Source organism: Cygnus atratus, chromosome 3 (genome assembly GCF_013377495.2).
Source record: "Cygnus atratus isolate AKBS03 ecotype Queensland, Australia chromosome 3, CAtr_DNAZoo_HiC_assembly, whole genome shotgun sequence".
Lineage (NCBI taxonomy): Eukaryota > Metazoa > Chordata > Aves > Anseriformes > Anatidae > Cygnus > Cygnus atratus.
This window is the reverse complement of record NC_066364.1, coordinates 1,876,055-1,901,699: the sequence shown is the minus strand read 5'-3', so window position 1 is coordinate 1,901,699 and position 25,645 is coordinate 1,876,055. Positions and strand designations below refer to the sequence as shown.

The 25,645-nt window shown below is 43.9% G+C and overlaps 1 protein-coding gene across 1 annotated transcript in view; it reads left to right on the top strand.

Annotated features, from left to right (window-relative positions):
• The window catches only part of ELP3 (elongator acetyltransferase complex subunit 3), an 84,713-nt gene that overhangs the window by 14,561 nt on the left and 44,507 nt on the right, over nt 1-25,645 (top strand). The window contains exons 8-9 of the mRNA XM_035563682.2: nt 14,099-14,260; nt 17,573-17,699. Of these exons, the coding sequence (XP_035419575.1) occupies nt 14,099-14,260; nt 17,573-17,699 (289 nt within the window). The remainder of the gene's footprint in view (nt 1-14,098; nt 14,261-17,572; nt 17,700-25,645) is intronic.

The following is a 25,645-nucleotide window of genomic DNA, read 5'->3' as shown; positions in this document are numbered from 1 at the left end:
GGTGACACCCGAGCACGGTGCTCCTGTGCTGCTGCAGCTCACCTCGGGCCAGCGAGATGCAAACACCACTTGTGGGAAATTCTGCTTTACCGGGAATCTTAGGAGAAGAGATTTCAGCACACGTCCTTCCCCTTGGGGTTAGTGCAGGCGACGAAGGTGCTCTCCTGCCGTCCAGGTGGCTCGGCTGACATGCGGTGCTTGCTGCACTAATGTATCTTAATTGCGCTTTCCCAGTACGAATTGTGACTCCGGCAGAAGATGACTGAGGGCTTTGACTCACTGGCTCCAGTGATTCATGCAGGAGCGATTTGGGGAGGTTGCTGTTCTCCTCCATCTACCTTGACCCTCTGCTTGAGGTTAGCGCTTCCAAAACAGGCAGCTAAACACACTTGTCCACCCTTCGGCCGCCCGCGTTCACCCCGTGGCAAATGAATATAATCTGGAGCAGACAGAGAGTCGAGAGGATCTGCTGCTACTTTGGCTGCGGGAGCCCAGCCTGGTAAATTGCCCCGCGACAAATTGCCAAAAATTTGATAGTCGCATCTCACCTCTCGCCTCGCCGTAATGAGAGGGTACCGTGACAGGTAAGCTCTCGCAGCCCGCGCGCAAAGCGCTGTAATTGCCAGCCTAAGCTCCTCTTCGAAGGGGGCTGTGGGCACTTATCCTGATCCGCAGCCCTCCCCCGAGCAGGCAGCAGCTTCTGGCGGAGAGGGAAGCGAATAGCAGGAGGCGGCAGCACTGCAAATTACTGTGGCTTGTATCCATCAGAGCTTGTCTGTCAAATCCCTCGGGGCATCTGACTGGGCAGTGATTTTTCTGTGCCAGGCAGGAGATAACTGGCTGTTGTTTTAGTGCCAGATCGTTTGCGACAGAGATTCTGCCTAAATTTCCTTTTATTCCCCGAGATTTGGAGGCTGGTTCCTAATGTTCTAGAGGGGCGGGCAGATTTTCTTTGTTCCCAGCTTTCAACAGGGCTCTGCAATGGTGCAGAAGCAGCATTTGCCATTAAAACCAATTTTTTTTGCAGCATTTACCCCTAAATGCCTTCAGTATGGATACCATCTTCCCTGCTGGCAGAATTTAAGGAAAATTACCCCAAAGTCAGCTGGCCTTTGTCGGTACCCTGTTACTTTTGCGTTGCTTATTTTCTACCGCAAGACCCAACTTTTAGCTGCTGAGGTGTGCTATTTGGAAGATGCCAAAGTGAAAGTCGTTTCATCAGATTGTATCCTAATCTCGTTAGGAGTAGCTGTTTATCTTTTTCCTCCCCTAGCTACGGAAAGTGATTGCCTGTCCTGTTATCTGTCCTGTTCAGTATTTCCGCAGCGGTTTCATTTGGATGTAAAATATTCAGGTTTGTGACCGAGCGCTGGCTGGGGAAGGTGGATTGAGGAATCCGTACCCACATGTTTCTGCCCACGTGCACCAGGACATCTGGCGTTAGGTGCCTTCGGGTTTTCTAAGGTAGATATCGGTACCAAAAATATTTTTGGCACAGGTGAGGTGGTAGTGTTCATTCATAGCAGGCGTTCAGGCTACACCTAATGGAAACCCGTTTGTAAATGCTGTTGATCTGCATTTTTCCTGCCTGGGTGGAAAGGACGACGGCCCTAGCGGTCGTGACATTGTCAGAGCTAAATAATGAATTTCGGTGCTTTTTTTTTTTTTTGTACATTTTCAGCAAATTACTGCTGAACACCTGCCAAAGGGAATACTTTTCTCATTTTTGCTGCTTCACTGCTGTGCGTGTGTAATTTGGCAGGCATAACAAGTTCTCCGGTGACCTGCGCTAAAATGTTAATGCTAGGATGGGATCTGAGTGGTCGGATGGGATTGGGGACTGGAGACGGAGCTTGATCCACGGCTTGGTCACCTGTGTGAGCAGGAACTTGGTCTGTTTATTACACAGTTCTAGTTCAAGTCACGCTGGTGATCCGAAGGTAATGTCACAAAGAGAAGGTGCATCGTGCGCTAAATAAGCTTTCTGGCTTCATTTCCTAGGGCCTCCCTAGCAGAGGCAGTATCACACCTTCCCGGGCATTACAGAAGCATTGCCTTGGTTGCTGTCGCGTTCCAGTTTTCCAGGTGCGACGAAGATCAGACTTGCTTCGGAGCTCCGTAAGGGAGCGAGATGGTGAGCATCTCTTGGGTCTAGCTTGGGCTTCTGCAGCCTGGAGCTGAACTCAAAAGCAATCCCAAACCGCTGCTCCCATGCCCTGGAGAGGTAACGTGCAGCCTGCACTACCTTTTCTCCTTCTTTTCAGCAGAGATTGCTTTCCAGCCCGAATTAAAATGTGCTGGTAAAATAGTGAGCTGCAGTTTATAGTTCCCTCAGCTGTGCTGTACTTGCCTCATTGATATTGTAAGCTGAGACCCACTGCCTTTCGACAGCGCTAAATTCCCTTAAAAGAAAAGCCATTTTCCAGTAAAACGGCGGTGCAGTATGCATGCAGACAAGTGGCAGGTTTAATTTTCATCCTCTTACGGAAAGATGTCAAGGAGTGGTTTTCCTGGGGCGGTTTTGTGAAGGCAGCACTGAGCAGAGCACAGGCTGTTTGCTTTTGAAATACGCCTTCCTGGGATGTGTTGCAGCTGATGTGCTGTGGGACTCTGAGCCTCCTCGTGGCCCAGCGCTTTGCAAAGGCAAGTACTGAAAAGCGAGGAGCCGGCAGAGCTGGGGGAACTGTAAACTGCAGCTCACTATTTTACCAGCACATTTTAATTCTGGGCCTTGGATTATGGGGTCGCCTGCAAGACCTTCGCCTGGTTTGCCTTCCAGGACGGGCTGTGCGCTGCTTGGGGTTGTTGGGTTTGTAAAGTTGGTGGGAAGCACCCCTGTGGCTTCAGTATCAACTGGCTTGAGCCAGGTTTTGAGGCAGAGTAGCTTTTTGCAAGACGCTTTTGAGGCAAAATAGCTTTTTACTTGTTCCAGTGGTGGTTCCTGCTCCCTTTTCCTCTCCAGGTCTTCTCTTTTTTTCCCCACCTCCTCCTGTCCCAAGCCACCTAAGACGAGCGGTCACCCTTCTTCACCTTTCCTTGCGCGTTCCTTTCCCTTGTTTTATCCTCTGTCTCCTCTCCGCCGTGTTTATCTCAGTGCAAGCCAGGAGTGCCCTTTGCAGGGAGGAGGAGCCGTGGGAGGAATCCAGCAGCTCAAAGCTGAATTACTTCTCCAAAGCATGGAGCTCGATCGCTCCTTAGAAGACCAGTAGCTGTGGGCACCTTGCGCTGCGTTGGAGCCACGACGGTGACAAATGGAGCCCGGGAGATGGCACCGAGAGGTCTCGTAGTCCGTCGCAGCAAGCGCCTTCCCAGACATGTCCTTTTACATGCTCAGAGGAAACAAATGTGTGTACGGGTTGGGTAGCACTCCTTTGAGAGATCATATTGGTGCTTTATGTACGAGGGAGTTAGTTTGGCAAGATAAAGCAGAGCTTTTCGCTGGCAGTTTTGGCTGATGACTGCTTTTTATTAGCTCTGCTTATCATTTTGTTGGTACGATCTCGTTGCTTCCTCAAAGTAGCAATCAAGCTGTTTTCCTTCCTCCAGCTAAATGTTTTCAGAGGGGCGTCAGGTGGGGGCGAGATGAATTTCCTTTAATAGGTTAGATGCAGGAACTACAAAGCAAGGTCTTCGCTGGACACCATCTTTATGCAACAAGAGCTTTTAGGGCATTTAGCTGTCAGACGTCTACGCAGCACCAGAAGCGGTTATTTTCCTCAATAACAGCGAGGAAGTGGTTGTTACTAAGAATATGCAACTTTCCCTAGGCCACAGTGAGTCAATATCAGAACTGAAATTGGAACTAGATTTTTTTTTAATACATATAAGTCTCACCTAGTGCAGCCTTTCTCATCAACTGCGGCGAGAAAAGCTTCAGCTCCGGCTTAGATTTAATAAAAGAGCCTGTCACGTCATTTCTTTCTTAATTTTAGACCTAAGCATTTTTCTCCCCAGTCCCTTTTTAGCCCGTGTCTGTAACCGTGTATTGACTATTCCATGGTAAACTGCCTATATAATTATGACTTGACTGTTGGTCGTATCGATTTGGTCACAGGCATTTAAATTGTTGTTCTTTCAAGTTTCCCTCAACTAAATTGCACCGCAAGGATGTGAGGAGTCAAGGGCAAATCTTGGGCACCTCCTCGTGCAGGTTTTGCTCGTTGGGCTGCATGCGGTGGGCAGACGAGGTGCTGGCTCTTCGGTGTCACTGCTCCGACGTCATCTGTTGCTCCTTGTGTCGACTTCAGTACGCTCGGATAGAAAGGGAAAGGGACGTGGAGTAAAACCTGTCCTGTGCGAGTAGCTGGGATCGATTGCCTGGCAGAGGTGGAATTGAACTAAAGGTCAAATAAAATTGTGCTGGACTCCGCGTAAGGGACAGTTAAAATTGGAGTAAAATCCACTTCTTTTTTGATTACGTATTGCTTGGTGGAGGGATACCAGAAAGGCAAAACTGACCAAAATGGGGTATTAACCAAATGGAGCCTACAGCTGGGCCTTCTGCCTAAATCCTGTGTGGGGCAAGGCCACCGTGCTGCACAGAACTGGTGCTCAGAGCCAAGAGTGGGACTGTATTTAGGGTTTGTCCCTCAGTACTGGGCAGAATCTCCCAAATTACTACAAAGGAATGCATTTGGGTCTTTCTAAAACTTCATAGACTAAAGTGTCTCCGGTTTTCTCTCCTTGTGCTGAGCTTATTTTTTTTCCCAAGCTTTTCTTGTGCACTACAAAGTGGTTTTGAAACCAGCACGGGGCTTGGTGACCCTCACGTGTGGGCATTTTTCTCACTTCGGAAGATAACTGCGTGATTTTGGTAGCATGGGAAAGTATATTATTACTTGTAAACTATTTTCTTTTTTTCAAATAGGAGGGGAGCTGCTGTTTGGCACAGGAAATCTTACCCTGTGGCGAGCCCAGATCTTCATAATGCCTTCAACCTTCTGATACCTGAATCTCTTCTTTTGTAGCTCATTTTGCAGTTCTGTCTTAAGTCTTTCAGGATTCATGGATTCTTTTCTCTGGTTGCCATTTCCAAATGCTATTAATGGTAATCAAAGGAGGCGTAAACGCCGTGCTAGCATCCTGGAAGCAAGGACAGGGGTTTTGGAATAGCTGGTTGAGTGCATGGGTAGCCCACCTGTGGTTTGACCCACGTATGGCTCATTGAACTGTCTGTCTTGGCTGCTGAAATCCAAGCTGGAATGATCAGCATGGCTTGTAGGACTAGTCGCATCTTCTATATATACAGTGTATGTGGTTTTTTACTGGCATTCATATATTACTCTGAAATTCAAAGTGTCTGGCTCATAGTGAAGGGAATTACGTACACTCCTCATTTGATAGATTGGGTATGGGCTTAAGAAGTGGACATTTTACAAGCAAATTACATATTTTCTTCTTGCCAACATCTTGGGAAAAGTTGTGTTTTGCTCTCAGTAAATACCCTGATGTGCTGGACCTCAGTGTCTTTATTAGGATAACGTTTTTTGTTGTCTTTAGCTGCTAAAACAGCAAACCACCTCCTTCTTATGTAGAATGAGAAAGAGGTTCTTGTTTTCTTGGTACAAGTTTTCATCCTAGGGCAGATGGGCTCTTTTCTTCTGGGCCAACGAAACTTCTAGGCTATAGTGGGTGCCTTTGAAGCGTCTGACAAATAGGTGAAACTACCTGGATTTCCAAAAGTGAGCTCTTTCACCAAAGCATCCTAAAAAATTACGGGATAAGACTGAAAGTCTTGCATGCATTAAGGACTGGAGGAAGTTGGGAGAGGGAACAGGTCATCAATTTTCACAACAGAGGGAAGTCATTAGCGGTGCCTCAGAGGAGGCTGTGTTGGAATGTGGTAGGGGGATGCTTAAATAATCTGAAAAGGGTTGCTGACACCATTTATTGTGGTGCTGGATTATGTGGAGCAGTAGCAATGAGCTGCCAGCAGAGAACTGCAGAAGACCTTCACCATGCTGAGTGGGTGGGTGGTGAGGGGCCAGGGGAAAATCAATGCAGAGGAAGAGCAATGTGTGTAAAAATAAGAGTTCTCCTTATTTTCCTACAGGACAGTGAGCTCCAAGTTGGCTGATGGCACCCAGGAAGAAGGCTTTAAAGTTGTAGTAGGTAACGGTGAGAAACCCAGCCTTGATGCTCGGTTTTAGTTACAAGACCAGCTCAGTGTGAGGGATCGTAATGAAGGGAACAGGGAGTGAAATGGGAAATATTGTTATGCTGCTGCATAATTCGGCAATGTCTTCACGGCTTGAACTGTGTTCAGTTCGTTTTAAAAATTAGGGAGGGAGGGAGGAGAATGACACTGTAGAACTGGGGAAAACATCGTAGAGTGGTATCGTAGAGGCTCTATAAAATCCTGAGAGGCATGGAGAAGACCAGGACCAGGTTTGAGAAGGGCGAAGAGCTAGCATAAGGGAGGATGAGATAAGCACTCTCCTTCCCATTTAAGGCTTATTTCAGTGTTTTTTTTCCCCCTAAACCTTTAGCTTTGACAGAGGTAAAGCAGAAGTTGCAGCTTTGCTCCGGGTAGAACCGTGCATCTGCGATTTTTCTTGTTTGAAACATTTCGCTTTAGCATATGCTTATTCGTCCTGGTATTTTCGGTTACAGCTTGCTAATAACTTGTTGCAGGGAAAAAAAAACAAACATTATCTATATTGCTGCTGCCTCCAACTTGATGGATGGGAGCTGGCTTACAAAATCAACCGCCAATGTTAGAAGGTCCTGCTGGGGTTCCTGTTCCTTGTCCCTTTTTTACCTCCTGAGCTAAGAAAAACCTTCCAGGCCCTGCTCGTGTGCCCTCTGAGGGCACGTGGTGGCTTTGGAAATAATTGTGTGTGTATGAAGCCAGCATTGCAAGAGCAGGGCAGCTCTCGTGAGCTGCAGGGAGCCTCCGGCCACCCTCCAGCCTCCCTGCCCAAATGGAGGTCCTTCTCTCCAGCCTCCCTGCCCGGAGCTCCTTCACGCGCTGGTGCTCTGTGAAAGCTGTGAATGGTACAAAAATAAACCACGTAACCCGCCTGCCCTTCCCTCCAGAGCCAGTATCGTTCCCTCCCCTTCGTTAGAGCCGGGCAGTTAATTACTCGGTGCAAACAGCCCTGTTCGGGGTGGGTCTGCAGTGCCTTAACGTAGCTGGGCTGCCTCTGCTCGTGCTGAGCTTTTTCTTCCGAGGGTTTTCTGATGTCAGATCCATTCATTGTGGCTGCAGCTTGGTAAACAAATTAAGAAAGAGAGCAAACCAGTAAGTTCTGGGTTTTTTTCTTCAGAACAGATGCTATTTTAAACACAGACCCTATCCTGGATTTCACACGGGTTACCCAGCAGGAGGGAGCGTGTTTACGTGTGACTTAACTGTTAGTGGCATTTCGGGGGAAAAGAAAGATTTGTTCTCACTTATCTTTTAGCAGGTATAAATACTGTTACTTTATCAAAATCGGGAAGTTATATTTTACCCAATAAATTACTGTATTTTAGGTAAATGTAAGATTTCAGTACCTGAGAGCTGAACCTTGGGGACCTGACGCTGTTAAGAAACCAAAGCAGTCTGTCATACTCGCGGTAGCGATGATAAAGAAAACTCTGAAATGTTGTAATAAAAAGGGAGCTGCAGAAAGCCAAATAACTGGCATTTGAGCTTTCAGAAATACCTGCTCTGGGCAATCATCAAAAATGCAACTTTTGAACCCCGTCTGGTGAGTAAGATGCCACCTGTCCTGTTTACTAGCAGGAAATTGTAGCTGTTGAATTAATTATTGCTAGCTGCGTCTCAGAGAGCGGCGTGGTAATAAAGCGCAGCTAGTAGGGATCGGGAAAAAGGAGGCCATTTATGTAACAGGTGAGGATGTGGTGCAGAAGGTGCTGGTGTGCTTTATTGTCAGCAGGTTCTTCTTCAGAAAGCCGGGGTGTGACTTTTGGCATGATTCCGTATGCGTAGACATCATCGTCTGCCTTGCACACCTGTGGTTTTGGGTTCCTTTTGGGCGATGCTCCTTAAATTCAAGGGCACAAGAAGTGCTTTTTTGGGAAGAAGTCACACTTATTTGAGATGCTGGACATTCGCAGCCACTGTTGCACAACTTCACGGTCATCATTGCTCCAAGCTAAACTTGGAGGCCAGCAGCCTTCTGCTGAGGGCTCCTTTGGTCCCTGATTAAAATTCTTTATTTCCCACCCAGCCCTCCAACACTTTCCTCTTCCCGCAAGGCTCTGAACACCTCTCCTAAGGCAGGATTTCATATTTAATTCTCCTTGGAGCAGGCTGAGGGTAGATGAGCAGCAGTGCTCATCGTTTTCCCTTTCTAGCTGAGCTGGGACTGCCGACTGGGACGTGTAAGAGCTCAGAGCGCCATATTGTGTGGAAATCGCTGCTGCTGGGTAATGCATGAGCAACAATGCTGATCAAGTAATGCGAGCAACATCATTATTTACTCCACCTTAAGAAGGTTTTATCTGGCTTTTGAAGTCACATTGGAATGTCCTGGAGGCACCTTTTGGGGGACTGTTGGGCTGGGTGAGTTGCTCTACATCCCTCCCTTCCTTCCCTGTAACCACGTTCACCTAAAAACTTCTTGCTCTCGGTGATTGTTTCTCTTTGGTGCTGCCCTTCAACTGTTTCAGCTGCTTTTTGTGTCTTTTTCTGCTCTTTTGCCTTTCTGTTTACCTCCTCTTTAGGTAGTCTCCTACTTAGAAATCTGTAAAGCAGATAAATGGTTTAAAGGCATGCGATGACCATGCTGTGTACACAGTGTTAACTCGCTTGATTCTTACAGTTTTTCTTTTCTGAGCTTCCTGGGACAAGGCAAGTCTTCTTGTATTGTCTGGCATCCTGCTGCCGATCCCAGCCAGGGAGTTTGGATGCTGCTGTAGGATGGCTTGTAAGTAATTGATTCTTTGATGTTCGGGTCTCTGAGCTGATGAGACTTTTGTCTCTAGACCAGAGTTGAAATGAGAGAGAGCAGAGGCTTTGTTAAAGGAAGTTTTCTTATGTGCCATCTGTTTTTTCTCTAACTGAGAAGGTACCTGCAAGCCTATGTGAAACTGCTGTGTCTGGTGGAGAGCGAGGTGCTTTTTTGATCTAAAATCCCTGCTTATTTAAGAGGCAGATTCTGATTTGAAGGTCTGTTTTATGTACTGGCTTTCTCTGCAAATTCACTCAATTATTCTCTAATGATTAAAATTAATAGTCTTTCTTGTGCCTCATCTTGATTCAGACAGTTCTGTAATCATGCAGAAAACTGACTTTATACTAGCTATGTCTGTGCTAATTGTAAGGTTTGTTTGGATCTCATTTGCTTCATTTGTATGGCTTAGCATCTCTTTCATTTGTATAATTCATCTCTGTGGTTAGTCTGTTATTAAATTTGCCCCACTGTCATCTTGTGCTTTATACTTATCTTGATTTCTGATTGTTCTTAGAACGTGACAGATTTTGGATTCTTATTTGGGATTCCTCAGCACTGCTGTACTACAGATAAAAAGCAAGAAGTTTGTAGGTGTACCTGTCTGTAGGGAAGGAAGGGAGGGATGTAGAACCACTCACCCAACCCAACAGTCCCCCAAAAGGTGCCTCCAGGACATTCCAACGGGACTTCAAAAGCCAAAGAAATTCTTGAAGGTGGAGCACTAAGACTGTTCCATGGAAGGAGGTGAAATACCATAAGGTGTTTGTTGCTGCTTGAGAAGATAAAATCCATTTCCACCCTCAGATTCTGGAAGAAATCCAGATCACAAACATTTAACACCAGAATGAACCTGCAAACCTGCTTGACTTGTGCATACAAGACCACCGTGGGTGCAATTTTCAGCTCGTTGGGCTCATCTCATTTTTCAGGACTTTCTGTGTTTTACTTCTTTTGGTCTTCAGTTAATAATAGTTTTGTTTGCCTTAGTCATCAGCAAGGTCATCTTAACCTCTTGTGACCAAATATCCTGCAGTCACTCTTTTCAGAGCTATAGCTATCTGCTTTCAGCCTGTCTGCCTGCTTGGATCGCGTCTGTTCCCTCTTAATGTGTGCCTTGGCTAGCGTGCCATTCCTGCAGGATATGTGGCTAGATGTCTGTTATTTTTAAAGATTAAGGAAAGTCAAATCCATCATTTCCATTATCACGATAAGTTACTGGATCCTGTTAGCGAGCTTACGAGGTTTTGGAAAAGTTGAGCGTAACATGCTTAAACTTCTCCAAGAGATTTGGCTTGAGTGAGATATTTTGACGTTAAAATAGAGACTAGAACAACATGTCACTCATTACATTGATTTTCAAAACAGACATTGCAGAAAATTATTGTCATTGACCTGAATGGTTTCTAATAGGATTCTGTTGTTTTTGCCTCTGGGCCTCGTGTTTAATATTTGTGTTAAAATAGTAATTTCTGAGGGTTGGCAGATGCTATCAGTATTGGAGATGGGCAAAGAAGGGATTCATCTGTATTCCATAGTATGTTGTATACGAGCAAGTTGGGTACTTTGTTAAGGGAAAAAAATAAAGCTGTTTTTCTAGGAATGGGGCAGGATTCTATTCCGAGAAGCAGCGAAATATCTAGAAAAGATTGAGGAGTTAAGTCACATTATCATGAGCTTTCTGTATGATTCAGCAGCCAAATTACCCTTGACTGTATAAATAGTGGAAAATTGGATAGGAATAGGCAAATCATATTCCATCTGGATTTAGTACTGGTGTGTCTGCAAAGTTCTGTGGCTGTTTTTGATATCAAAAGCAACAAGAAGAATGCTTAAAAACTGGAGATAGTGCTGAGAAAAGGCCAAAAAAAAAAGCGTATGTTTTAATCCTTGAATTTAATGGTACACAAAACTTCTTCAATGTAGTCTGACACCCTGCTACCTGCAATATGGTGGAGCACAGTTAATTTGGGGGATTTCTGTATGGTGGTATGGGATACCCAGGAGGGATACAAGCAGGCAAGGAGGGCACGAGGAAAGCTTAGCTGGAGCTGAAACTCCAAGGGACTGCAGAGCAACAAGAAGGACTTCACTTCCATAGGTACCTTGTCGGCAAAGGAAGACCAGTGTGGGTCTGCTGCTGGATGAGGCAGGCAGCTCCATCAGGAAAGACCCAGGAAGAGGTAGGCAATAAGCAAAGTCAGTCTTGAAATAGCTAATCTACTGCAAATTGTTACAGAAATCATTGCTTAATAATAAAAACTAAAAAAATGTGACTTGAGATCCACAAATCAGGATTAGATTTCAAAGATATACTTTTTTTAAAAAAAAAAAGCTTTCTCCACTCAAAAAAAATAAGTAAAGTATTAGTCAAGTATATATCAGTTTGTCATTTCTTTTTCTCTGTTGGCTGGTAAACATTTGTCTCAGATCCTGACAGTGTTTTGAAATAAGAAATACTGCCATTCTGGTTTAAAAAAGAAAATCAGTCTCTGTCTCAATGTAAATCCAACACTTACTAGATAACCTCCTAAATAGTATTTTCTGCCTTTTTAAGGCCCCCGAGCTCTCTTTTATAGCTCACTGTTGGCCCTTTCTATGAAAGCCTGGCTGGCAACGGAGGTGTTGGCCATGCATAGGGAAGTGGTGCGCTTAAACGTTAAATACTGGCAGATCTATTTTTCTAAAAATGAAAAAAATATCTTAGTTGTGTAATGCAGCTGTATGCTGCATAATAATAATTGCTACAGTTTTTATGGGTACTGATTGATTACTCCTTCTATCCAACACCAGGTTACATAAATCTAGTAAAGATTTTAATCAATGTCCTCTTCTGGTGCTCTCTGTTTGGCTTCTTAATTCGTAATCTTGCTATTTGTGCCTTCCCTTAGTTTTAGGATTACATTTCAAGTGGAATAGAGCCACTCTTTTTGCAAATGGAAAAAATGATGAACATCCAAACGAGTGTTTCAAGTTCAAAAGTCACAAAAAGGGAGCAGAAAAGTCAAGTTTATTCTCCTCTACTCAGGAAATGATAAAAAATATGTTGCCAGAAGTGCCTTTGGTGGATGGCTGACGATCGCATGCTTCTTTCTCTTTTCCAGTTAGTTGAAGGAAGTTTGTAGTCTTAATTAAACGGGGACCACTTGATTCAAGCTTTTATGTTAATAAAGCAAAGTGTTAGGCTGTGCTCTACCTGTCCACTGCATAAAATAATAAATAAAACATAAAATAAATAATAAAACATAGTTAAGACACATGTCTCTTTCCAGCATTGAATTGCACAAGAGAATTTTGCCAGCCCTCGCACCATACTGAAACCCTGTCGGTGCCCTCAGTAGGTGTTATCATTTTGGGGTCTGCTGGTGTTCGTTAGATTCAGCATTTTATAACTCAGCTATAAATTTGCTCCAGGGGGGGAAATATAATTACTTTTGTCTCCCCTCTGTATTTCCAGCCATGATTGCAGGTGCTTAATACAAGCACGTCCCCTCTGGCACGATGGCTGAGTAATCCGGTGACTTATTTTTTTTTTCCCTTAGCTAAAATTTCTCTCTTTAATTCTTGCAAAACACGGCGTCTTTAAAAGTGAGCATATTTTTAGGCTGATGTTAATGAATCGCACATTGGCAGTGTTTTTCTTGGCACGATAAACAATTGTTCTGTTAGTCTGTCAGATCAGTGAGCCACAAACTCTGAAATGTTTTATGCTTTTTTTTTTAAAAAGATGCTTATTTTGACAGCCATTATTGTCTATCCCCCCCCAATATCTTAGGCTGTATCAGTTTGAATGGAAGTTTTGCCCGTGAGTCTGAATCTACCTGTTTTTTTGCCTTTTTTTTTTCCTCTTTTTGGTCAAATTGGGCCTCCGCCACGCTAAAAGTTAGACTCTCTGGAGCTTTATTTTGACTCAGAAGTCTCCAGCCATCCAGGGCCAGAAATCAGGTGATGAATCCTTATAAACTACCTAATAAAGGACTGAAGTTAGTCATCCTGGTGGCTTTTGGTGTGCAGTGCTTTCAGGTATCAGCGTAACATCTCTCCCTTACTCAAGGTGTCCTCTTTTCAGCAACATTTAATATGAATATCGAGATCTTCATCATTGGGGAGCATTAAAGAGACCGATGCTCTTCTCGGAGGGCAGCCGTTAATCCTGCCCACATCACACTTTGGGAACTATCCAGATTACCTCCGCAGTTTCAAATGGCTTCAGAAGAGGAAGTTTCATTCTTCTTGCTGTAAATCTTCTGCCCTGTGCTGCAGTCCTCTTACACAACCACCATATTCTGCAGGAAAGGTGACTACTGGGTGGGGGGGTATGTGAAATGGTTCTTAAATGGAAATGAATATCATCTCAGCTGGTGGTGTAGGAGTTCGTCTTGATTTATGGTTTCCTGTTGCGAACTTTGGTTCAAGGCAGCTTTGGATTCCTTTTTCTTTTGTTTTACTCCCTCGTAGGTCAATAACTTACCATTTGTTGTCAGTAGAGGATTTTTACACTGGCTGGAACAATTAGTCTCTGGTAGACATCCAGTGATAAATGGGGGAGAGGAGGGAAAAAGGCTACCAGTGAGTTCTGTTTCAGTGTTAGACTCAATGAAGCTGAGAGCCTGCGACTGGCTCAGAAAGGCGATGATTTGTGTAGTTTTTCATGGCTTGTATGTTTTCAGATCATGGCTGGCTCTTGTCCTAATCCCTGCGGTCTATCTGTGTGCTGTAGGAATTGAACAAAAATGTCCCGACTATACCAAAATCTCCCTAACATGAGATCCTCTGTGGTTGTAAGTGGGAACGAGTGCTCAGACCATCCTTGCTCCATCCCCAAAACCAAACCCAATTCTCATCTCCTACTCGGACTTCCCCTTTTGCTCAGGCGATGCTGAGTACCGAAGGCTCACTCTGTTCTGCAAGCATCCACCGAGCTGGTGTTGTTTAAAAACACCCTGCAAGGCTGTACCAAGGTCAGCTCTTTTGTGCACAGCAAACCCCAGCCCTTTACTACCATGTGTATTCATGTGTTGTTTCAGGCGCGTGTTGGAGTAAGGTCGGCAGCCCCCTGGCAGCTGGGATCATCGTTTTTTTAACCTGGACTTTAATTCTGATGGAAACTGCAAAGAACTCACCTGGAAGACATTGGAAACTTCTCTGGTCACCTGCGACAGCTTCACAGTTTTAATAGAGGATGGTTTTTGTTGCAGGTACTCGGAACGAAGCCTGACAAAATGCATCGGGATAACAATAGAGACCCGGCCCGATTACTGCCTGAAGCGGCATCTAAGTGACATGTTGTCCTACGGCTGCACGAGGCTGGAGATCGGAGTGCAGAGCGTGTATGAGGACGTGGCCAGGGACACCAACAGGTGAGAAGAAACTTGCAATGCTCGTGGTATGCTTTTTGAAATGCTCCGGAACAGCAGCCCTGTTTGAACACCCATTTAAGATCAAATATTGAAACATTTGGCTCGTTTCCTTGCTTGTGTGGCCGTATGTCTGTTAAGAAAAAGTAATAAACTGCAGTGGCTTCATGGAATTTGTTGTGGCGTTGTGTAGACCATGTTATAACAAAATGGAGTTATTTGTGATATTTTATTTTAAACACAAGATCTTTTCCTGCATTGTACATTTCTCTTTTTGTTGTTGTTGTTGCTTCATAAATAAATGCAGTATTGTGAAGGAGAAAATGTGCCCGGAGAGAACTTGTAATTCTCATCCTGCATAATTCACAATCTTTAGTCTCGGGCAGATACAATGCAGTGTAATCTATGGGAGGCTCTTTGCCAGCAAACAGCCTGCTCTCTGCACCAGACACCTTATTCTGCTGAGCATGGGAGAGGAGAAATGACGATGGCAAGTACAGGGGGTGAGACACAGTGAGAAACGGCACCTGTTGATGGATTAACCCCAGTCATTCTGTGGTTACAACACGTCTAGGGATGGCAAAATAGGTTCAGAAGAAGCCTGTGATTTATTCCTTGTCATCTTCGACCTGTGGCCAAAAGCACAGCTGTCCTACGTAGGAGAGTGTGCAATACATTGTTCATCCCATCCCTTACAGGCAAGAAAGCTAATCTTTTTCTTTCATTGTACTTCCCTTTTTTTTTTTCTGATAATTCTGATGATATTTTGAAAGAAGTGATTCTTCTCTTGATCATTTTTTCACATCTGACATTTGTACAACTTGCCTTCGTTGTATATTCCAGTCACCGACCAAAGACATTTAATAACCATAATCATAGATAACGACAGAAGCAGTATGGCTCAATAAGCAAAGCACATTTTTGTTAATACCTACCTTAAAGGCAGTAGTGCAAAACTGAAAATGTTGGACATTTTCTTTTAGAGGCTTAAAGTAAGAATCCCAAATGAGTTTCTTCCTGCGGGTTGAGCCGTAGTTTTGCTTGTGCATGGAAGTTCAGGACGTCACTACTATGAAACAGTCAGGCTACTGCACTGGAAAAGCCATTTACTGAGTAGTCCAAGAGCAGACAGCTCGCATTTATAGGTGGTATTTTCCTCCTCTAGATGTCAGAGCTTTCCAAAGGAAAAGATCCATCCTGAGCTAGATCTTACTTTTCGACTAGTTGTATTCACTACTGGTTACTTCTGACACATTGTAAATTTAACAAATCATTTCTTTTCAGCTTTTAAGATCTTTTTTTTTTTTTCACAAGTTCCTTTTAAAAGGTGCCCTATCCTGAAGTGGAACTGTAAAGCTCCACTTAGCGATCGCTGCAGTCATCTTTGGGTTTCCTGCGGTTTGTGTGTTAGATCAGAGCTGGTGCCATAAATCATTCAGAGCCGCATGTCACTTCTGGCTTGTGAATTTGCTAATGAACCCTTGATTTCCTGCTGATGAATCAGAAGAAGAATGAAGTAGTATATTACTGACTATTTCACTCAGAACTAATCCTGTATGGAATTATATTTTTAAATGTTTTTGACATTCTCAAAGCTGCTTGCAGAATTCCTAAAAGGCTTTGCTGCAGGCTCTCACAGCAGAGCCAACACAGGCTGTTGGTTCATATGCCCCACTCCAACATTTCTGAACAATGAATTGGAATACAGTTTTAGAGAAGAGTGATTCAAGTTTTCTTTTTCTTCTGAAATGACCTCATTTTGCTTCTGTTCTCCTACTTTGTGGGGGATGTGTTTTGCTTTAAACTTTTAATATTTTGCTTGTAGCAAAATGTCAGATTACAACCAATTAGGCTAACTGTTTGGAAATTACTTTCTATTATGTTCCATAAGTCATTAGTGAGGTTTCTGAGTGCTTTGGGTGGCTGTGAGGCAGAAAAATATTCAAGAACAGATCTAGGCATCAAATAATCAAGTTATTGATGCAGCTCAGATTCCACTTCTAATAAGAAAATAATTTTTATTTATGAAGCAAGTCTCCCATTTACTCCCCTCAGGCTACTCAAGGTCTTGAGTAATACTGTCCTTGAACAGTCTTGGAAAAACACCATAATACTTCTGAAAAAAAATCATTAATAAAACTGGAGTTGTAAAAATACAGGTAGGGGTTTAACAGAGGAAGGATCTACCCAGTGGAGAGAAAGGAAAAGGTCCTTAAAACAAGGGAAGTGGCTGTTTGCTTTGGTTAACATCAGGTCTCGGCAGAAGGCAGGCGTTTGTGGAGATGCCCAGATGGCATCAATTTTTCATCCAGAAGACTCTCGAGGAGAGGAAGAGCCGCCTGCTGAGCTGATCTGTTGGCAAGGAATTCCAAGAGGCAGGGTGAGCTGGTGGGCGAGCGCCATGGGAAGACGACGGCGGCGGATGCTGACGGGGCAGAAATGGCTGCAAGTGTCAGCCAGCGCCGGGAGAGCCCTCGCAGCTGGGCGACAGCAACAGCAAGGACGTTGTGGGAAGGCTGATCCCGTGTGATGGGCACCTCCCCGGAGCTGCTCACAGTCAGAGAGGTCGCTGTTGCGGAGGCAGAAGAAGGCTCCTGAAGCGTGGAGGATGGAGAGGTTTGCTAGAGGCTGATGAGTGAGGTGTGATTCAGCCTTTGCCCCTGCAGCCCTGCAGGCTCCCACTCTCTCCGAGCTCCTGCAGTGCAAGCCTGAGTTGGTGTGGTTTAATGGCAGGGAAGAACATGAAATCCTTCCCGAGTCCCACTTTGGTCTATGTCTTGGAGGTGTGACACCTCTCAGAACCTGTGAAGAGTTCCTTTTGCTCTAAAGGGAGTACCTGAGGGTTTGGCAAGCCTCTTGCGAGGACGATTTTCTAACTAGCTGGTTCTGCGTAGCCCCCATCCTTCTCCTTTTCTGTTGCTTTTGTTTCTGATTATAGCTTATTCTGATTATACAGAGTCTTCAGTGCAGTGTGTCCTAGCTTGTGCTGTGACATCTCCTTGTGTCATCGCTTTACACGGTATTTCAGCAGCTTTGGAAGTTTCTCAGGCTGGGGTTTGGAAAGCTATACTCTTGGGGTGGTTCACCTGCTGCAGAAACAGCAAACCCGACTGCTTTTAGCCACTAGCTTAGTTTACCTTAATAGCAGCCACGTTCCAAGACTTGGATGGTGATAAACTGATAATAAAACTCATCCCTGCTCATTTCCTGGAAAATAATCTGAATTAAATATATCAAAACATGTCTTTTTCTGTATGACCTGGGTTGCCTCTCTTGGGTGTCTGGGGCTCTAAATCTCTCCTTTTCTCTTCCCAGAGGTCACACCGTGAAGGCTGTGTGCGAGTCGTTTCACTTAGCCAAGGATGCTGGCTTCAAAGTGGTGGCACACATGATGCCCGACTTACCAAACATGGGGCTTGAAAGGGACACGGACCAGTTTGTTGTGAGTATGGCTTAGGATCACCAGGAGTTTCTGGTTCGTTCCAGCTGTTCCATCTCATTCTGCCTCTCTGTCTTAGCTCAGCTATTAGTTAGGAACTGGGCCGGAATTATTTCTTAAGGACAAACAATTTAAAATTCATTTTTGAAGGTGGAGGGTAAGAAAGATTTGTTGAACTACTTCATCCAGAAAATTATATCCTTGCCTCGTGAAAGACTGAGTCACTCAGGTCTCAGTGGAATATAGCTCTTCCAATGCTAACTAGGGCTCTTACTTTTTTCCAAGATGGTTTTCTTTCCTTGGCTTTACAATAGTGCATGTTTCAAAGTTAAAAGCATACTATCTTGAAGGTAATTAATTGCAAAGTAGAGTGCATAGGTGTATGATATAGCATCTCTGTTCTTGGCTCAGCGCTGCTCAATAGCGTTATCAATGATGTGGAAGAAAATATAAAATTATTTCTAGAGAAATTGAAATGAGAAATAAAGAGCAAATGGTAAACATCGTAGGGAATTAACCACTTTACCTGATAATGTGGTAGATTTTTTTTCATGGTCTCATTATTTTAAAGTCCAAGTGGGTTGTCTTTTTAAAATAGTTCAGAAATTGCAGTCACGATGTAGGAATCACAGGTATATTTCTCTGCAAGGTTAGACTGGCTGCTTTCTGGCACTAAAAAACTATCAGTGCAACAGAATGTATTGATTAGAAGTTCAGGCAGGAAACAATGTTTTTTCCTGATGTGCTGCAGACAGACACTTTCAGGAAGAAGCAATCCAGAATGCGGCTGTACCGCACATGGAGGAGGTTCTGAAACCTGTGGTAGGTGCTTTTTGTAAGCGATTTTGTGCAGATTCCTCGAGCACATCATAAACATAGATGGCACTTAGTGAATACTGTGTTCATGTGACAACGTGAGAAGTCTGGGGCAAAGCAATTAGGCGATGCACAGAAAAGGAAGGATGAAGTCAGTGACAGCTGAAAGTGAATTCAACTCAAAATTCATGCCCCAGACTCTGTTGCTCCTGGATTATTTTCTTATAATGCTAGAGGAGATAGAGGGTAGGAGTGGACATCAAATTAGCTGTGTTTTCCTGTAATTACTTGTGCTGCGGGGTATGGCAAAACCCGGCTCAATGCCTAGTGAAGTAGCAGCTGTAGTTCTGGGTTCTTTATGGGCCTGTCATTACTTGGAGTAGTATTGGGCTGGGGAGGATTTATGACGGAAGAACAGCAATACCGACTAAAAGATTTAAAGAGCTATCCTTGGATGAGACCCAGCAAAGGGGACACAGTAATCTCAAGTATTTGCAAGATGTAAAACTGAAGAGAGAGGAATTATTTAAGGCAGAATTTCAAGCTTCTATAGAAAGGATTATTTTATTTACTTATTATTATTCTGTGCTGCTTATCCATGACAAATGGCTAAGGCTTTCCCACAGTAGGATCTGGAGTTGCTCCTCTTTTAGTGCACGAGCACTCTGGAAGTACTCTTCCAGCACTGCTTAACTTCAAGTGATGCTCAACTGCCTGCGATATGTGCAGGCTGCAGGGCTCCCCTGCTTGTCAGGGGAAGGGGAGTGCCCTGCTGGATTTTCTCCATTTATTACTGACAATTGTTGCAGAAATAGAAGATGCAAAAGGCAAAGTCCTCAGAAAGAGGGGACAAGAATGTGGTGAAGAGGCTGGAATTGCAAGGGGGAGTTAAAAAAAAGCTGGGAAAATAGAGGTTAGCATAGAAAAGCAAGAGGAGAAAGCAGAGTAGAGAAGGTCAGCTTGTCTAGAATATCTTTGCAGGACAAGTCTCAGCTTTAGGAGCTGGGAGGACATCAGAGTTGATGGTATGCCAGCTCTGGAACATGGCAGGAAGGAATTTGCACGTTGTTGATTAAGAAATCATTGGTCTTAGAAAAAGAAGGGGTAAGACCAGATCAGAAGTTTGGTGTGAGGGATTGGAATCAGCCAAAAAGCTGGCTGGAGGGCAAGAGAAATGCAAAGCCGTGGAAAAAGAAAACCAGGTGGTAGCTTAGGAGGGGGATTTAAGAATGCAGAGAGGGCGATGGGGTGGCCAGCTCAAGCGACACCTCGTTAATGAGTTCAGAAATTTGAAGCGGGACTCGCAGATCAAATTAAGATTGGATGCCAGCGAGTGTAGAGATGAGGAGCTGGAGGATGAGTAATCAGCGTGGAGGATGAAGCCCTCAAGAAGCAGTGTGAATGCTGCAGAGTGAGGAGGAGAAATAGGACACGGAGAGGCAGGCTGCTGGCGAAGAGGTGCTCGGGCACAGCAACGTGGAGAGGAATTATACCGGTGTTGGTTTAAAGAGAGGAAAGTCTGAGAAGGGAGAGGAGAAGGAACCAAAATGCACGTGTTAGAGAGGTGCACAGGGTCTGCACTCTGAGACCAGCCAGTGCACGAAGAAACGTGCGTGAAAGAGGCAGCTGCGAGGCTGATGGGCAGCTAAGTGATCGCTGTGCCTTTCAGGAGACGGAGCTGCAGGGAATGAGAGTGGAGAGGTTGTGGATCACTGTGACACGTTTCAAGATGGAATGGTAAACAAGAGGCATCCTTTCCATTTCCCTTCCTCCTCAGCCCTTCTCATCCTATCTTAAACGCTTTATAATTTATTTTTAAAAGATGCTTTGTCTTAAATAAGAGAGAGGAGAGGGTGAAAACAGCCGTTTGTTTTGTTTTGTTTTTCCACAGCCCTGCACTGGCAAACGTGATTGAAGTGTACAGCAGATAGCAACTCCTCCTTTCCTGGGGATTCACCTAGAGAGTACACTCTCTGTTTCCTACTCAAAATTTTCTATCATAGTTTTGAGTTGTTGGAAACAACTTACGTGTTGTGCTGTGTAAATGTTAGTCCATGCTGGTAAATATTTAGACACTTCTATTGCATAAAACTAATGTGAGAACAAAGAGAGGAACCAAGAGGAGAGCATCTGTTGTGTTCTCGCAACAGCACCAAGCTGTTCGCGAGGAGGGGTGCTCTTTTACACAGTTTGTGGTTCTTTATTCTCTTAAATCACACAAATATGTATCTTGCTATGAGCTACCTCTGACTTTTTGGGGACAGACACCTGCGCCTCATCAGGGAGCCTTATAGATTTTTGCTTCTCTGGTAGTTCTAAATAAGCTTAGAGAAAAAAAATTGCTGCGATTCTAACTTCCTTTCTAGTCGTGCACTTTTCAGACCAGGGAAGGGTAGGACAAAAAGGAACCCAAATGACTTTAGAAGGAGGTCTAAACACTGCCTCCATTACCAGTTGATAGATTAAATGTGGAGGTTTCTCCTGGGAAGATAATAACTTGCTGATTGTGCTGACTGCATACTAAAAATACTGGGTGCTTCTTCAAATTGAACAGGTAATTATGGTTTCAAGAGTAACATTGCTTCTGTCCCTCATGACCTATTGATTTTGAAGTGTTACCTGCTGCTTCCATCCAGCAGCCACGATGCCCATCGGTTCCTCTTTTGCAAGCATATCTGTGTTTTCAAAGTTTGATGTGAGTATAGCAAATGTACTCCTGGAAAGTGTTTTAATGATTATTCAAAACTGTAATTTATTGATAGGAGTAAGTATATTAGATACATCTTTTATTATATGTACATATTGTCTCTTTGACAGTGAGGGGCAGGTGGCTGCCTTTCTGTCTGTCTTCAGTATAAAGATTACTGCAGCTCCTTTTTTTAACCAGAGTGGATGTACTGGTTCTATGTACCAGTTATGTTGTGCTTCTCCACCCTTCCTTCCCCCAGCATGCCCTTTTTTTCCCATTACTACAGATACTTTTTATAGCCTCGGAGGATTTCCTTTCTCCTTCAGGTCTTTTCACCCCATTCCAAGTACGGGAACACGCTGCAGGAGGGAGCATCCTCGGCTCCCTCCCACCGCCCGTGTCCTCGTGTCAGGTAGTGTGCACGCATGCACACACATGCACTCTGCTGCTTCTAGCTAGCAAACGCAAGCAGAGCCGATAAGACCGCTTTGCAGTGCCTCACGTAGCAGGTGGTCGGAGAAAATAATTAGAATAATAGCTAGAATAAATCAAGGGCTCAGCGGGAATAATGGAATTGTTACCAGAGCAGACACCTCATTCTGTGGAACGCGATAAACACTCAGCTTTGCTGTTGTAGCACGAGAGGGATGAGGTGACTCTAGGGGTAAATGGTTGGGAGGATTCATGAATCACACTTGCCAACGGGGCTACCAAGCAGAACTTTGGATTTAAGCAAAAACTTTAGGAGGCTGAAGAATTCCCAGGATGCTGTTGCTAATTCCTCATTCTGTTTCTGCAGAGTCACTGAGTAGCAATAGTATCATCAACAAGCTGGATCTCTTCTGGTATAAATACTGCTAAGCTAGTAACATTTATTAACGGAGAAGGCATGGCTGTTTGCTCTGTTTTTTAGTGGTCTTTTCCTGTGCATGGTTTACTGTTGTGGTTCATTTTGGTCCTTCAGAAGGGATGTCTGTAAGCCCATCTCAAATGACTTCAAAGACCCTATGTAGATGAAATAAATAGGGGGAACAGAAAAAAGGAAAAGGAACAAGAAGGAGGGCCAGAAGATGAGAAGTTTCAAGTGTGGGAAGGGTCAGAGGAAGTGTCATAGCAAGTCATTGGCAGAACCTTCCTTTACCTTGAGATGATCAGTAGGGAGGTTTTCTGGCCTCATCATTTCCAACTGAAGTCTCATATAAATAAAAAGCTGATGGGAAAAGCATAGGCAGGACCATTTACTAGTCTGTATTGGAGACAAGTATCAGACTAAAGAGATTTGGTTCGATTCATTAGAGCCATTCTTACGGTTTTTAAATAAAATGCCATCGCTGAATTATTTTAGTCTGGTAGAAAATTCCTTTTCTTACACTCATGTGTCAGGCTGTATTTTTTTTTCTCCTGAAGGAATGGCTAAATAAGCGTTTCTCAGAAATAGACTAGTTTTAGTGAAATGCCTGATGCATCCAAGCTTAAGTTAAGCAGAGGGCTACAGCTTTTTTTTGGTGTGTGAACATCAGAGAGAAATATAGTGGTCAAGTAAGGCAACGGGTAATATGACTGTTTCTCTCTGTAATGTATTTGGTGTTGTAAAACTTTAAATACTGTTGTATCACCTTTAGCTGTAAATAAGGAGATAGTTTTCCGGAGGGCTCTCATTTTTATTAAGGAGTTGAAAATCATAATGAAGGTAATTTATTACAGCGCTATCAGGAGCTTTTAATAAATGTAATAAAAGATGCTTAAACTGCTGATCTCCACTGATTTTTGTACTCTTTTGGGAAGACAATTATCTCTGTTTTTAAATATATCTCTGAAATGTTTAGTGGGGTAAATGATTTTCCTTTCAGTTCCTACTAAACGTCTCATTGAAACACTGTTTTTGGCAGGTAGCCAGCATTACCTCTGAAAATTTCTTCTGTTTTTTTTTTTTTTTCCTTCACGGGCACATTTATAGAAACAGATTAGGCAGTGTTTAATGATCAGTCCTTCTGAAACAGTTACTCGAGCTTCTCTTGGAGACTTCCTAAACGTTAGAGCTAAAAAGCTCTTCAGTTCGCAAACAATTATAGTTTCATGAACTGTGGCCAACGCCATGGTAATTTTTTATGTTAATGGGAATCGTGGTAGTAAGGAACGGGCTATTTTTAGAAACTATTTTCACAGATAATTGCACTCATATTTCTGGGGATAAAATGTGTAGATAAAGGCCCGGCTTGTGCCCACTGCTGCAGATGGTCAAATTGCGTGCACAAAGCTTCTCTCCCTTTCCAGTGTCTGTATGGAACCAACTTTTATTTGCTCACTGGGTGTGTTTGCAGCAGCTCTGGGTAGGTTTCCTATAAAGCACATCAGATTTCTCTCTTTGGATATGTGCAATGTGAGAACAAAGTAAAAGTTAGTGCTGCAACCCTCCGTGTGATGATGTGTGGGAAGAGAAGAGCTGAATCAGTTGAACAGTACAGGTAAAACTGGTCCCTTCTCCTCTGCATCACTGGGAATCCATGCGTGACATGGGTAAGGTGTCACAACTTAAACCGGAAAATGCAGAGGGTGAGGATTTCAGTGGTGGTGTGATCGCAGCTACCTTGCATCGTGCTGCCCAGACACGGTACGCGTTGCTGTACCTTTTAGTATCAACATGATGAATTGCAAGGCTGCGTGGAAAAACTGCGTTTTGGATTGCTTGGATTGCTTCCTTTGTCTTTGTGAATTAGTATTTTGTCAGCACATAAAATTTCCTCCGGCATGGCAGCCATAAAAGTTATGCTAATAACCATCGCTATCTTTAAAATAGCTTCCCATTCAGAAAAAGCTTCTGATAAGTGTAAAGGTACAGTTGAGACCCTTTTTCTACCCAAACTAAAAGATCGTTTTGGAACTTAACAATCCCCAGACAACTGTGGGTTGCGTAGGCTCATACGGTTGCTCTATCTATTCAGGTGGTGGTTTTCAAGCCAGCATTCTGAAGTTGTTTTCTGGGCTTCTTTCACTAAGGCCCCTTGCTGCTGAAGTCAATAATGAGCATATGTCTGGGAACATAAAGCCAAATGGAAAAGCAGTACAGGAATAAAAGGATGCGTCTTGGATAGAGTGCAAATTTGCTAGGCATTTAGGCAAACAAAGCATCATTTAGTAAAATATGTATTTTAGCACAGCTCAGCAGCAGCAACTGTATGCTTACTATGAGGGTGGTAAACCGTGATGTCCAAATTAAATCCTCACGGACTTGATTTTTTCTTTTCTTTAAAGCATAATGGAAAAGCGTAATGGTTTTGCTGTGAACATAATAACTGAGAGAAGCTTTTGCAGGGCTGAGTCGGGTGGGAGGGAGCGTGTGGTTGTGTTGATGCTTGTTATGGAGAGGAGAGGTCTGATGAAAGAGGGTTAGATTATCAAAAAAGATTGTAGAGTTGCTGGTCTCAATGATTTTTAGGGTAGAAGACATTCTTTAAAGTGATCTGTGTCGCAAAACTTGTGTTTTAACTTAAAACAATGAAAAATGCTGTATTTCCCATACTTAGCCCTAGGGGAAAGCTGACCCTCCCAGCAACGTAAAGGCCAGAGTCCTGTGCTCGGTAAAAGTGAAGGTGAAACTTCACAGCAAATTTATTGAGGTATTCTCATGGGTTTCTCCAGAACTGCGTAATAAATGGAGAGTCACTTGGAGCACCTGCAAGACGGAGCAGATGGGGCTGCTCGGTGCAGTGAGCACAGTCTGGAGAGACTTGTCTGGTGTTCGCGTAGATACTGTGTTCAGGAGTCAAAACCACGCTCCAAGGTCATGCTGCTGATGCCCAAGGCATCTCCCAAATGTGAAATGTCTCTTTCCTTATTGAGTTGTATTGTAGTGGTGCCCGGGACTGTCATACGCTAGGATCTCCTTGCAGAAAGTGACTATCCGACAGTGTTAGACAGGAGGCAACATGTAGATCCGAACAGTCCAGGGATACATAAAGACCAGGGAAGGTATGGGATGGCAGGCAGGCACGTTCCCTCTTCGGCCAGCAGCAGCAATTTCCTAGAATTAGGGTATTTATGAAACTGAAGTGCGTAGCATTGGTAAATAACTCACTGAAGACAACATCTCATCTGTGGACTAAATGCTCCTGTAAATTAGGTCACCTCCACTACGATTGTTGTGTTGCACCCCGAGAGTGGTCTGGTTATGTTTAATGCTTTCTTTCTGAAGCTGAATAGTGTGAGGATTAGCTTGTGTTAGACACCTGTGGAAAAGTTCCCTTTGGCACATGGACTTCATGGTTTGGATGCTGTCAGGGAAGGGTGGAGGAATAACAGCTTTTGCACCTTGAAGGGTGAATTACAAGATCTTTCATGGTGTTTTCTCTGGACATTAACAGGCCAATCCACTTTTCTTATTTGGCATTCAAAGGCTATGTATGAGGCATTCTGGAAGAACCTGATATGAGCATGTAGATTATTC